Genomic DNA, 14,435 nt, shown 5'->3' on the forward strand with positions numbered 1-14,435 from the left:
CGTTGAGGTGTCATTAGTCACTTGCAATGCTGGAAACACAACAAGCATTTGCTCTTCTCGCAAACTGCACCAAGGGAGCTTTTCTGTCCATCTCAGGAGGCAGATGGGGCTTTGGTTTAACGTAACCGCGCCCCCCCCCCCACCCCACACCCCACACCCACCACCAAGGTGCATCATCTCCCTCAGAACTGTACTGGACTGTCATTCAAGACTCTGAAGTGGGATTTGAATCCACAACCTTCTGACTCAAGAGATGAGAATGCTACCAGTGAGTCAAATATGACATGTTCAATCGTTTATCATCTAAATGGTTCAGATAATAAACTTAGATGTGATTTAAAAAAAACAACCAACAGATATGAGCTTTGATGACAGAAAAAGTCAAAAAGGCTGTTGGAAATTTGACTCAAAGGTAAAAGAAAACACAAAATGGGCCGAAAGTACAAGTTAAAATAGATTTGGGGTGTTTTTTTAACTACAGAATATGTTTGTGCTTTTTCTTTTTGATATGTAGAAATCTGTACTCTGTTCTTGTCTAGTTACTTGCGATTCTTGCCTTAGAAGTTTGTAATGAACTGAGTGGGGAAATAATGAAAAGTTGTCACCACATTAATTCTTCAACTAATCTATTGTTTGAGGTGAGGCAGCCACCTCAGTAGTTCATATCCAAACTCATCTTCAATTGATTAAGGCAGGTTTGTCCATCCTTTTCACGTGGGGGATCACATTTGAATTCTTCTCACACTCTGGGGGCCGATGAGCAAATTTTGGAAAGATAAGGTTTGACACATTAAACATGAATTTCAAAAAAAGGCTGACGTATGAAAAGAAACGTGCTGAGCAAAAAAAGTCTGAACGATAAATTAACAATTAAAAATTAAGTAATAAATAAAGATGACCATCAGAGTGTGAAAGGGAGAGAGTATGTGTGTCCAGCTCACTCCCAGTCTCAGGGTGTGAATGACAACTGTGAGACAGAGAGCCAGACACGCTCACCCACATGCTCACTCAGCCACTCTCACGTCCACTCAGCCGCCCTTGCGCCTGCTCACTCAGCCGCCCTCACATTCACTCACTCGCCCTCCCCCCCCACACACCAATCACTCCGTCAGTCTCAAATTCACTCCCTCATTCACCCACCCTCACATATTCACCCTCAGTAAATTGGCTGGGGGCGGCGAGCTGAAGAGAGACCCGGAGGGATGCCTCGCAACACCTGAAAATTGGTGCACTCAGAAGGGAGCATTGAGAACCAGAGGAACACTGGGAGAACTGGTAAGAACTGCAGAATGGTGGACCAGAGCACTAGGAGCCGGGTGAAGCGGCCAAAATCACAGGAAAGTGTGGTGAGTGGAGGCCCCATGCACTCCGGCCTACCTTCACATACTCTCAGTTGTCGAGATTCACTGCTCCTCTAATGACAGCCTCGTTCTTCTCCCATGTGTGTTGCTGATAGGCAGCAAACACGGGAGATAACCAGAATGTGGCTGGAAGAGCAGTCCCTTGAAAAAAGTCTTCAAACTCAATGACTCCTCTTACCGGCATTTTCAACCAGCGCGCCATGGGCCACACAGAGGGGCTTTGTGGGCCAGTTGGACAAGCCTGGATCAAGATCTCAGATGTTTGTGCACGATTCTTTGTCAGTCAAGTATCTGACATGAATGGAAACCCCAAATAATGTTTAACCATCTGAATCAAGTTACTGAGAAACCTACTTGTAGAATCTGCTTGCCTGATGCAGTGTGGATTGCCTGCCTTTACTGTTATTAGTACATATGAAGAACTAATAAAACGTAATGGAACATGTCAGTGGTGAAACAATGATCTACAGCATCACAGTGCAAGTCACATAAATCCTGGCGGTAAAGAAAACTCAAAATTGATCAGATTTCTGATGGATGATGGCATATTAAGTTTATGCCTTTTCATGTGTAACGCAAACCTCGCACAAACAGCAATTACCATCAATTTACATATTTAAATGCCAATGATAACTTCCACTTGTTATATGATGCATGTGCAAGTGTCCCAGTAGTTGCTGTACTTGTATATTTACCCATTAAGTGGGGTAAGAGAGCATTTACACTATTGTTCCTTCAACGTTAACTATTACAGATCAAAGAAAGGTAATGAGACACAAGAACATAATTTCTCAGGGTGATGGTGAGTTATTTTAATAGTCTTATCAGAAAGCAATTATGCTTGTTGTAAATCTAGCATGATGATCAATTTAAGAAATTAGCACAGAATGCCACAGTCCAAGGATCGTACAGTTTAAGAATTCAACCTACTTCTACCCAGTCAAAGATTTGCTCATTGCTAGCCTTGTCTTCGATGATAAGTTTTTCTAGCCACTTATTCAGTTCTTCAGCAGATAGCTCCATTTTTGAAAGTGCTTCAGTAGGACTAGAAACATCTGATACAGTAAACTCCAATTTCTGCAAAGGAATCACAATATTAATATTCTCAATCTTTAGTGAAAGAGTTCATGCAACATTCACATCACAAATTATGCAAAAACTGGTTCTTCGTTGAGGTGTGTCGTCTCTACCTATTTCCACTATTCGATTTGCTTGGAAATTCAGAATAATTACCAATGATTTCATCTGTCTGGAGATTCACTTTTATATGAACTAGATTTGTCACAAATGATGGTAAAAGCCAAGGCTCTCTAATCTTATTGCCACAGTGGTGCTGCTGTGACCGTTGGTGATTCAACAAAGGAGTTCAAAAAAATACTGAACGGAGGATGCCTGGGGTTCTAGAACGGTACAATTTGAAATATTACAAGGCTATTGAGTCACACCAAGAAAAATAAAATGGAGGTAAAATTAGGTTAAGGATGTTAAACATAGATTATTTGATACTAATCACTTTCTAATCTAGCACTGTAGGCATTTCAGAGATTGCTATGTTTACAAAAATGCAAGTCAGTATTCATACTGTATTCTGAACTTTAAGAATAAAACCAGGCCTAATGGCCCCTCAAGCCTATTTTGCCATTCATCATGATCTGATCTCTGGCTCACCTCCACTTTCCTGCCTGGTCTCCATAACCTTGACTCCCCAACACTTCAAATCTCAGCGTTAAATATATTCTCAGCCTCCACAGGTTCCTGGGATTGAGAATTCCAAAGATTCAGGACTCCTGAAGAAATTCCTTCCCATTTCTGTCTCAAATTGGTGACCCCCTTATTTTGTGAAACCTTGTCCACCAGTTTGAGCTTTCCCCGTGAGGGGAAACACCCTCCTTAGGACCTACCCTGTCAAGCCCCTTTAGAATCTTATATATTGCATTAAGAGCACCTCTCATTCTTCTAAACCCATTTCCTCTCGAGCCAACCTCTTTATCCCAGGAATCAACCTCGTGAACGGCCTTTTAAAATATAATAGAGAACAGGAATGACGGAAATAGATGAGAACTGGACAATATTACACTTCTATTCTGACATTTACAGCTGTTCTGATCACAGTTTTGTCATTCCCAGAAAAATTTAATTTTCATCTGTGTTCCAGTGTTTAGTGGAGCCTACTGTAATCCCATGAGCAGCATTGAAAAAACGATCAGAGCAAAGATGCTGGCACTTTGCAAAGGGATTATAAAGTTACAGAAAAGTCTCAAAACTGCACACAGAAGTGAGCCAAACACATCCTAAAACCATTATATCCTAGAACAGAATACACATAACATGTGTCTGGTAAAAATAATTAATTATTTGGCCAGTGAAATAAACCATTGCGGTAATGAAATGTCTATTTAAATTTGCAGTATTTCCATTGGATTTCTTGATTTATATCTTGCCAATTATCTTGCTCCTGAAAGTGTTGATTCGACTGAGGTTTAGTTTCACAGATGCTCGTCGGAGGCCCTTCTGGTGTATTTCAATCCTAGCCTCTTTTTGGGACTATACATGATCAGGCGTATCTCATCGATTAACCCCCTTCAACCTCAAGTAGAGTCAGAATCCAAGGGCATTTAACTGGGTCCACAGAGTCTGATAGTCTCTCCCTGATGGAAACGAGCTATCCGAGATTACAGTCTTCTTGATAGCCTTTTATTTTTGAAAAGTGTTAACCAAGCTGTCATTTTCCCTGATATCATAAGGGTCTGGGTGTAATTTCCCAGCTAATTATTCCTGCACCAGAAGGAAGTAGGAGTTGGGTTCTTTGAGTAAGTGATACAGAAAACCATGTGGAAAAATATAAATGTTATCAAAAGTAAACCTGCAATTCAATGTCTAGATGGAAAACATAAATTGCGACACTAGATAAACAAAATAAGGAGTTCTTATTTCTAATGCAGATTCCTAGTTTAAAGGTTAACAGGTTATTTTAAGAATATCCCGCAAATATTAAATGATTACATTAGTCTCAGAGTTAGCCTCGCTCTACTCATGAAACACATCTGAATCCAATTGAATTATGTTCAGAAATTTACAGTAAGTTTTGTAGGTTGTATAGTTCATTTCATATGTAGACAGGTGTTTCTTTAATTGAAACAAGACCACTCTTTTAATTTCCCATATTTAGTGAAAAAAAACATCTATTATAACGGAAGTGTCTGTTCAATTCTATGAAATTATGTCCTGATCTGCTTTTAAAAGATGAATCCGAGCTAGCAGTCATGTTGGTCAATGTTTACCCTTAGTCATAAGGATGGCTTCAAATGAGATTGCAAGACATGGAACCTAGCAAGACATGGAACCTAAAAATCTCCACTCCTTAGCCCAGAATACATGGATTAGTTGTAATGCCCCAAGTGCTGCTACCATAGCTGCTGTGAGTTAACCCAGCAAAGAACCAAATAGTGAATAAAGCCTATGGCCATACTCATTTGAAAATGGCCAATCTTGTTTGCTCTCAGCAGCCAAGACAACTCAGACCTAGTTAGTACTTGGATGGCAGACTGCCTGGGAATACCAGATGCAGTAAACTTACAGGAGAGAAGGTGGCAAATCGGCAATATCACTAGACATGTAATCCAGAGGTTTAAGCTACTGCTCTGGAGACAAGAGGTTCAAATCCCATCATTGGAGTTGGTGGAATTAAAAAAAAAAAAGAGCGGCTGCATCAGAAATTACGACACTGGGTTGCACCTTTATGCATAAAGCTACCAACAGGGGTTACTGAATTAAAAATTATACCAAATGCTTAATCAAATGAATGATCTGCAGACATCCTTTGTTCACTTGTACAAGCAAAACAAATGAGGGAAATAAAAATTACATTTGGTATGCAGTCTCTCAATTTCCATTTAAAAAGGATAGACCACAAATAATCTTGTCCACTGTAATCACTTACGTTCTACAACCATGTATAAATACACTGCATGAAACATCCAGGACCACGTGCACCCTCTCTAAAGCATCCACATCCTTCTGGTAATGTGGCGACCAGAACTGCACGCAGTATTCCAAATGTGGCCTAACCAAAGTCCAATACAACTGTAACATGACCTGCCGGCTCTTGTACTCAATACCCCGTCCGATGAAGGCAAGCATGCTGTATGCCTTCTTGACCATTCTATTGACCTGCGTTGCCACCTTCAGGGTACAATGGACCTGAACACCCAGATCTCTCTGTACATCAATTTTCCCCAGGACTCTTCCATTTACCGTATAGTCCGCTCTTGAATTGGATCTTCCAAAATACATCACCTCGCATTTGCCTGGATTGAACTCCATTTGCCATTTCTCTGCCCAACTCTCCAATCTATCTATATTTTGTTGTATTCTCTGACAATCCCCCTCGCTATCTGCAACTCCACCAATCTTAGTATCATCTGCAAACTTGCTAATCAGACCACATATACCTTCGTCCAGATCATTTATGTATATCATAAACAACAGTGGTCCGAGCACGGATCCCTGTGGAAAAACACTAGTCACCTTTCTCCATTTTGAGACACTCCCTTCCACCACTACTCTCTTTCTCCTGTTGCCCAGCCAGTTCTTTATCCATCTAGCTAGTACACCCTGAACCCCATGCAACTTCACTTTTTCCATCAACCTGCCATGGGAAACTTGATCAAACGCCTTACTGAAGTCCATGTATATGACATGTACAGCCCTTCCCTCATCAATTAACTTTGTCACTTCCTCAAAGAATTCTATTAGGTTTGTAAGACATGACTTTCCCTGCACAAAACCATGCTGTCTATCACTGATAAGTCTATTTTCTTCCAAATGTGAATAGATCCTATCCCTCAGTATCTTCTCCAACAGTCAAGCTCACAGGTCTATAATTCCCTGGAGTATCTCTGCTACACTTCTTAAACAGCGGGACAACATTAGCAATTCTCCAGTCCTGCGGGACCTCACCCGTGCTCAAGGATGCTGCAAAGATATCTGTTAAGGCCGCAGCTATTTCGTACCTCGTTTCCCTCAGTAACCTGGGATAGATCCCATCCGGACCTGGGGACTTGTCCACCTTAATGCCTTTTAGAATACCCAAAACTTCCCCCTTCCTTATGCCGATTTGACCTAGAGTATTTAAACATCCATCCCTAACCTCAACATCCATCATGTCCCTCTCCTTGGTGAATACCGATGCAAAGTACTCATTAAGAATCGCACCCATTTTCTCTGACTCCACGCATAAATTCCCTCTTTTGTCTTTGAGTGGGCCAAACTTTTCTCTAGTTACCCTCTTGCTCCTTATATACGAATAAAAGGCTTTGGGATTTTCCTTAACCCTGTTCGCCAAAGATATTTCATAACCCCTTTTAGCCCTCTTTATTGCGCGTTTGAGATTTGTCCTACTTTCCCGATATTCCTCCAAAGCTTCATCAGTTTTAAGTCGCCTAGATCTTATGTATGCTTCCTTTTTCATCTTAGCTAGTCTCACAAATCCACCCGTCATCCATGGTTCCCTAATCTTGCCATTTCTATCCCTCATTTTCACAGGGACATGTCTGTCCTGCACTCTAATCAACCTTTCCTTAAAAGCCTCCCACATTTCAAACGTGGATTTACCTTCAAACAGCTGCTCCCAATCCACATTCCCTAGCTCCTGCTGAATTTTGTTTTACTTGGCCTTTCCCCAATTTAGCACTCTTCCTTTAGGTCCACTCTCGTCTTTGTCCATGAATATTCTAAAACGTACGGAATTGTGATCGCTATTCCCAAAGTAATCACCGACTGAAACTTCAACCACCTGGCCGGGATCATTCCCCAATACCAGGTCCAGATGGCCCCTTCCCGAGTTGGACTATTTACATACTGCTCTAAAAAACTCTCCTGGATGCTCTTTACAAATTCTGCTCCATCTATGTCTCCAACACTACATGAGTCCCATTCAATGTTGGGGAAATTAAAATCTCCAATCACAACCACCCTATTGCTCCTATATTTTTCTATAATCTGTCTACATATTTGTACCTCTACTTCACACTCGCTTTTGGGAGGCCTGTAGTAAAGTCTCAACAATGTTACTGTACCTTTCCTATTTCTTAGCTCTATCCATATTGCCTCAGTGCTCAAATGTTCCATAGTGCCCTCCTTAATCACAGCTGTGATATCATCTCTGACCAGTAATGCAACTCCTCCACCCCTTTTACCTCCCTCTTTATCCCTCCTGAAGCATCTATACGTGTGATATTTAGTTGCCAATCTTGCCCTTCCCTCAACCAAGTCTCAGTAATACCAATAGCATCATATTCCCAGGTACTAATCCAAGCCCTAAGTTCATCTGCCTTACCTGCTACACTTCTCGCATTAAAACAAATGCACCTCAGACCACCTGCCCCTTTGCGTTCATCATCTCTTCCCGGTCTACTCTCCCCTTAGTCACAATGAGTTTATTATCTCGTACCTTACTGGCTTTAGTTGCTGCCTCTTTACTGACCTCCAACTTCCTAATCTGGTTCCCATCCCCTTGCCACATTAGTTTAAAACCCCCGAGGACATTGGTTCCAGTCCTGCCCAGGTGTAGACCATCCGATTTGTAATGGTCCCACCGCCCCCAGAACCGGTTCCAATATCCCTAAAATCTGAACCCCTTCCTCCTGCACCATCTCTCAAGCCACGTATTCATTCTGACTATTCTTGAATTTCTACTCTGACTGTCTCGTGGCACTGGTAGCAATCCTGAGTTGTTACAGGTGTAACATCTTACTGAAAGAGAGAGGTGGCATTTCTGGCCAAGTACAGCACATGCTCAACTAAAAGTGCATTTCGCAAACATGTAATAAATTTCAAATTATAAACCTCCTCCCTCCACGATGGTCTACAGGCTGATATTGAAATGTGCATTAAGGCATCCAGTTCCATATCCTAAACCTAGAAACTGTAAAATATTAAATTTGCTGGTAGCCGCTGTGCTTCAACTGGTTTAATTAGCACTAATTCTTGTTACTTTCAATAAAGCGGTTAAAAATGATATTCAGCAGGTTTAAAAAAATCCATTATATGAGCTGAATTAAAATCTCTTATAAAGATCGTGAGAGGTACACATCAAGAATGTTTAAGTATATTCCTGCACATATCTACTATTTTGCTAACGCAGTCATATCTAAATGAAGACAATATTATTTTCTTACTGTCAATGATTACTGGAAATGCTAGGGTCAGGATAATTTAGTTATCTTGAGCAGACAGTTGTACTGCTCCCAATGCATCGAGCTAGGGGGGGAAAGGAATGCTGGAGGTCATCAGGGCTTCAAAACCATGAACAAATATGTATTACAAATAAAAACAGAGAATGTTGGAAACACTCAGCAAGTCAGCCATCATCGAACATTGCAGGTCAAAAACTGGAGTGGACTAAGGTCGCGTACTTCCAGCATTTCCTGATTTTATTTCAGATTTCCAGCAAGTTCAGTATTTTGCTTAATGCATTGCAAGTAGTCCTGGCTTACAAAGGGATTTTTGATCTGCCCCCTCCCACCATGGCCCGAGCCACGTTGGACACCAGAGATTCACAGCATTCTAATTACACGAGATGCCCAAGGACTTTAAAATAAGTAACCTCTATCGTGTGTCCAATTTCAAGAGTGCCAAGGTTTCTCGACAGGACCTGCTCATCTTGCGAAATTAACCAACAATACAATATTTAGAGCGCCATTTGTGTTGCACATTAACATTTTCACATCCCACACAAATTTGCAAACTTGATCTGCTTCCATCAGCTAAATTTGTTGATAAAAAGTGAACTTTGAAAAGGTTCTGATGTACATAAAATAAGCCGCGAGAAGACCTTTGAAGGATGCCGTTCATTCTGGGGTTTCAAAGATGTAAATGTATTTGTGTGTACAGTCTTCACGCTGGATGTTCCCAAAAGTTAACTTACATAGTCAGCTTCCTGACAGCAGATGGGAGTCAGGGAAATAATGATGATTAAGACAAGTAGCTGTGGTAAAAATCTGAATAAGTTGAGCCTCAAAAGCGAAGACAGACTCACCTTCTCACTAATGAAGTGCTGGACATCTTCTCCTTCAGTTAGGAAATCCTTCCAATTTAGATCAGCCTCTTTCCATAAGGCCCCGACTTTCTTATGGCTCTATTAAAAAAAAAAGAAAAGGCAAAAATGTTCACATCAGATTCTGTTTGAAAAATGTTAATTTGGGCGAGCAAAGGACTCTGTATTGCTCCTGTTTGCATTGTTATCACATTGTGTGTGATACCAAAAATCTACTATGCAGTTCTCCTTTTCTACTTACCATTTGTTTGCATAGAAGGTGCAAAATTTCTGCAAGCAGAACTCCTGTTCTCTCCACAGGAAGTAAAGGTTTACTAAGTTCTCTGGAAGAGAAGGAGAAAAATATTTATTGTCCAGTATCCTGAAAGATTGATCTTGGTTGATTCTTAGAGCAGAGAAGAACTGAGAAACGAATCATCATTCAGAAATAATTGTACAAGAGTCGTGGTTGCTGCGACAATGTTTTCGAGTTTTTCATGCAGTGAGTGAAGCTTCATTGATGCAACTTGTGGAGATGCTTTGGCCTGATGCAAAATGTTGAAATATTTCTTTTCTTCAAATCATTTTGAAGAAGCTTTCAGTATAAACTGCAGGAACATTTCATCAGTACTGAGCTAAATAGTACCGAGTATTGAGTAATGCATTGTACACAGTCACACTGCACAATCCAAATGCAACTCAGAACATTGACCCAAGCCCAGAATTTTGGAAAAGGCTGACATCACCAAGTAAAAACTTTAATAATGGCAATTTAAAAGATGCAGAAGACAATTCAGGTTTAGTGGTGATGTTATTCTGAAATTCTTATTTTCCAAATGTTGTTTAAATCCTCATTTTAGAAATTTGTTATTGAACCAAAACATTTTAGAAAGCAGTTTATGCAATTTATAGGAACCCATTGGCCAGACCCACACAACAACAGCTCTCACTAAAATAACAGCAAGTGTGTGTGCACAGGTTGTAACACAATTCTCAATGTCTAGACTGCACAATCACAATATACTATCATGATAGTACAACAGCTATTAAATGTGAGACAGACTGCAACAAATAAATGTGATTGTTTTAATATCACTTATGGGTGAACAAAGTACTGCAAATACTTCTGAGTTTACAATTAAATACCTAATATAATATATATGTATGGATTCACAATGTATGGCAACAACTGCAAATGCAAGTAAAATTTTAAATGTATAAGGATGTCCGGGAATACTAATTCAAACAAATGTTACTGACATATAATAAAGCACTGGTGAAACCGCAAGGTGTATTTGTCCTGGTGTTGTGAATTGTAAGATGTGGCTGCAATGAAAGGGATTTAAGGCATTCGCCCTGTATTTGCGTTGGTTTCACCCCCACAACCGAAAGATGTGCAGGATAGGTGGATTGGCCACGTTAAATTGCCCCTTAATTGGAAAAAATAATTGGGTACTCTTTTATGTAAAAAAAAAAGAAATAAAAAAAGAAAAGGGATTTAAGGAATGGAAACGTAGCTCAGTAATGTAAAAACTAATAAAGTAGATACGGAGGTTTTTCCACGTTTTAAAAAATTCATTTATGGGGTTGGTGGCTAGGCCAGCATTCCTTGCCCATCCCTAACTACCCTTGAGAACAGTAAGAAGTCTTACACCAGGTTAAAGTCCAACAGGTTTGTTTCGAATCACTAGCTTTCGGAGCGCAGCTCCTTTCTCACGTGAATGAAGAGGTGGGTTCCAGAAACACACATAGACAAAGTCAATGATGCATGACGATAGTAATACTCTGTACTGCAGTGAGCCAACGTACTTCCCCACATTTATTAAAGGGTAAACCTCCTGTGGCTCTGGGAGAGTTTGCTTCACTCTTCTCTGTAAATCCGGAAATTTCGTTAAAAACCTGATTTTGTCCTGTTGGCTCACTGCAGTACAGAGTGTGGAAAAAAATGCTGATGGTGATTAACACAGTCGCTCCGTCTGGACCTGTAAAGATTTAATTACCGACAAAGAATTGCATTCAAAGTATCGTCTTGCATCATTGACGTTGTCTATATGTGTGTTTCTGGAACCCATCTCTGCATTCACCTGAGGAAGGAGCTGCACTAAGGAGCTGTACTCCGAAAGCTAGTGATTTGAAACAAACCTGGTGTTGTAAGACTTCTTACTATGCCCATCCAAGTCCAACGCTGACATCTCCACATTATGGTTACCCTTGAGAAGGTGGTGATGAGCTGCCTTCTTGAACTGTTGCAGCCCGTGGTGTAGGTACAGCCACAGTGCTGTTAGGGAGGGAGATCCAGGATCTTGATGCAGCGACAGTGAAGGAAACGGCGATATTTTTCCAAGTCAGGATAGTTACTGACTCAGAGAACCTACAGCTGGTGGTATTCCATGCGTCTGCCAACTTGCCCTTCTCGATGGTGGTGGCTGTGGGTTAGAAGGTGCTGCCTAAGGAGCATTGATGAATTCCTGCAGTGCATTTTGTCGATGGTACACACTGCTGCCACTCTTGTGTCGGTGTTGGAGGGAGTGAACATTTGTGTAGGGTGTGCCAATCAAGTGGCCTGCTTTGTCCATCTTGAGTGCTGTTGTAGCTGCGCTCATCCAGACAAGTGGGGAGTATTCCATCTCATTCCTGATGGTGGACACAACGTAGATGGCTTTGGGGAGTCAGGAGGTAAGTTACTCGCCGCTGGGTGCCGAGCCTCTGACCTGCTCTTGTCGCCACAGTATTTATATGGTTAGTTCAGTTCAGTTTCTGGTCAATGGTAACCCCCAGAGTGGGGATTCAGTGATGGTAATGCCATTGAATGTCACGGGCAACGGTTAAATCCTCTCTTGTTGGAGATGATCATTGCCTGGCACTTGTGTGGCTTGAACGTTATTTGTCACAATGTTACTTGTGAACCACAAGACATTGTTATAAGCTAAGGAATTCATGAAGAATACCCTTTTAAGACTCACCGGGATTTATGGAAGAATCCTTCAGGACTGGTTTAGCACAGTGGGCTAAACAGCTGGCTTGTAATGCCAGCAGCATGGGTTCAATTCCCGTACCGGCCTCCCCGAACATGCGCCGGAACGTGGCGACTAGGGGCTTTTCACAGTAACTTCATTGAAGCCGGCTTGTGACAATATGCGATTATTATTATCCACCTTCCTATTAGGCAAGTATCAACTCTGTTGAAGTGCACGACCTGGATCTGTTCCTAATTCAGCAAAGTATAGAATATGGGATGTGGTAGGATTGAGAGTGTAGGACATATCCGCAAGGAGGGCCAGAGTAGCTTTCTTTCGTTCTTGCATTTCAAGATCTTGGATTAAACACAATTTTGCCTGGTGTTTCAAGAAGCTACTTCCTGATTTACTGACTCAAGATATTCTACTTTTTATTTCTATTTTTGAAATTTACAGTTAATGTTAAAACAGTTATAGTACCAGTTGTACTTTCAGATCCAAGGTGGCAGGTCAGGTGGATTGGCCATGCTAAATTGCCCCTCAGTGTCGTGTGCAGGTTTGGTGGGGTGCAGGGATAGGGCGGGGAAGTGGGCCGAGGTAGGGTGCTCTTTCGGAGGGTCGGTGCAGACTCGATGGGCCTAATGACCAACTTGTGCACTGTAGGGATTCTATGGGTCCCTCTACATGGAAATAGTTTATAAGACCTTAAATGAAACCTGATGTTTTTTCCAAAATAATCACCTTAATACTTGCAGAATATAATGCATAGCTGTCAAAATAAAATGCCAGCAAAGCAGCCAATGAGATAAGAAATTAGATATCTTTGAATAACTATTACAACAAAATGTATTATCTGTGCAATGGACTACTTGATTTTCTTAAAACTTTCTTACGTAAATAATTCTCTCATAGAGATTCCTCCTTCTTGTAACATGGGAGTCACAAGTTCACCCAGGTACAGCCATATATGTGGTATATCAATGGCCATATCCTCTGCCAATTCCAAGAGTTCTAAAAACCTGAAACAGAAAAAATACTCTTTGAGCACAATATTTCAGCCAACCTCAGAATAAGCACATTCATGTTAGTAAGAAAATACACCCAGCATTTTTTTTGAAAATATTTATTAAAGTTTTTTAACACAATTTTTCTCCCTTACAAACAATAGCCCCCCCCCGTGACAAAAAAAAACGAGAAATCGTGCAGAGCAAGATATATACATGGCAAAATGATATATTTACACAGCTTTGTACACTGGCCCTCACCCGTATGTGCCAGTTTCTCCAACCCTTCATGCTATCTCTTGCTCATCCACCCTCCCAGGCAGTCCCCCCTTTCCCCCCCTCTCCCAGGATGCCCCCTCCATGCGCGCCCCCCCCCCCCACCCCCCCCCCCCCCAAGGTTGCTGCTGCTGCTGACCAACCTTCCTCTAACGCTCCGCGAGATAGTCTAGGAACGGTTGCCACCGCCTGTAGAACCCCTGCGCAGACCCTCTCAAGGCAAACTTCATCCTCTCCAACTTTATGAACCCAGCCATATCTTTTATCCAGGCCTCCAGGCGGGGGGCTTCGCCTCCTCCCACATTAGCAAGATCCTTCGCCGGGCTACTAGGGACGCAAAGGCCAGAATGCCGGCCTCTTTCGCCTCCTGCACTCCCAAACTCCAAACATTGCTAGCCCCCAGCTTGGCTTGACCCGGACTTTCACCACCTGAGATATTGCTCCCGCCACTCCTCTCCAGAACCCCTCCAGTGCCGGGCATGACCAAAACATATGGACATGGTTCGCCGGGCTCCCTGAGCACCTTCCACATCTGTCCTCTACCCCAAAGACCCTACTCAACCTCGCCCCCGTCAAGTGTGCTCTGTGGACCACCTTAAATTGTATCAGGCTGAGCCTGGCACATGAGGAGGAATTAACCCTATCTAGGGCATCAGCCCACAGACCTTCCTCGATCTCCTCCCCCAGCTCCTCCTCCCATTTACCCTTCAACTCTTCTACCAGCGCTTCCCCCTCTTCTTTCAACTCCTGGTGTATTTCCGACACCGTGCCCTCCCCGACCCATCCACCCGAGATCACCCTA

At 42.0% G+C, this 14,435-nt stretch overlaps 1 protein-coding gene across 24 annotated transcripts in view; it reads right to left on the reverse strand.

Moving 5' to 3' along the window:
* eif4g3b (eukaryotic translation initiation factor 4 gamma, 3b) overlaps positions 1–14,435 on the reverse strand; it is a 480,107-nt gene that overhangs the window by 9,199 nt on the left and 456,473 nt on the right. For all 24 annotated transcript variants that reach the window (XM_072478533.1, XM_072478532.1, XM_072478530.1 and 21 more), the window contains 4 exons: positions 13,247–13,372; positions 9,659–9,740; positions 9,400–9,498; positions 2,292–2,438 (listed from right to left, as the gene is read on the reverse strand). In XM_072478533.1, the coding sequence (XP_072334634.1) occupies positions 2,292–2,438; positions 9,400–9,498; positions 9,659–9,740; positions 13,247–13,372 (454 nt within the window). The remainder of the gene's footprint in view (positions 1–2,291; positions 2,439–9,399; positions 9,499–9,658; positions 9,741–13,246; positions 13,373–14,435) is intronic.

This window comes from Scyliorhinus torazame, chromosome 16 (assembly GCF_047496885.1).
Source record: "Scyliorhinus torazame isolate Kashiwa2021f chromosome 16, sScyTor2.1, whole genome shotgun sequence".
Lineage (NCBI taxonomy): Eukaryota > Metazoa > Chordata > Chondrichthyes > Carcharhiniformes > Scyliorhinidae > Scyliorhinus > Scyliorhinus torazame.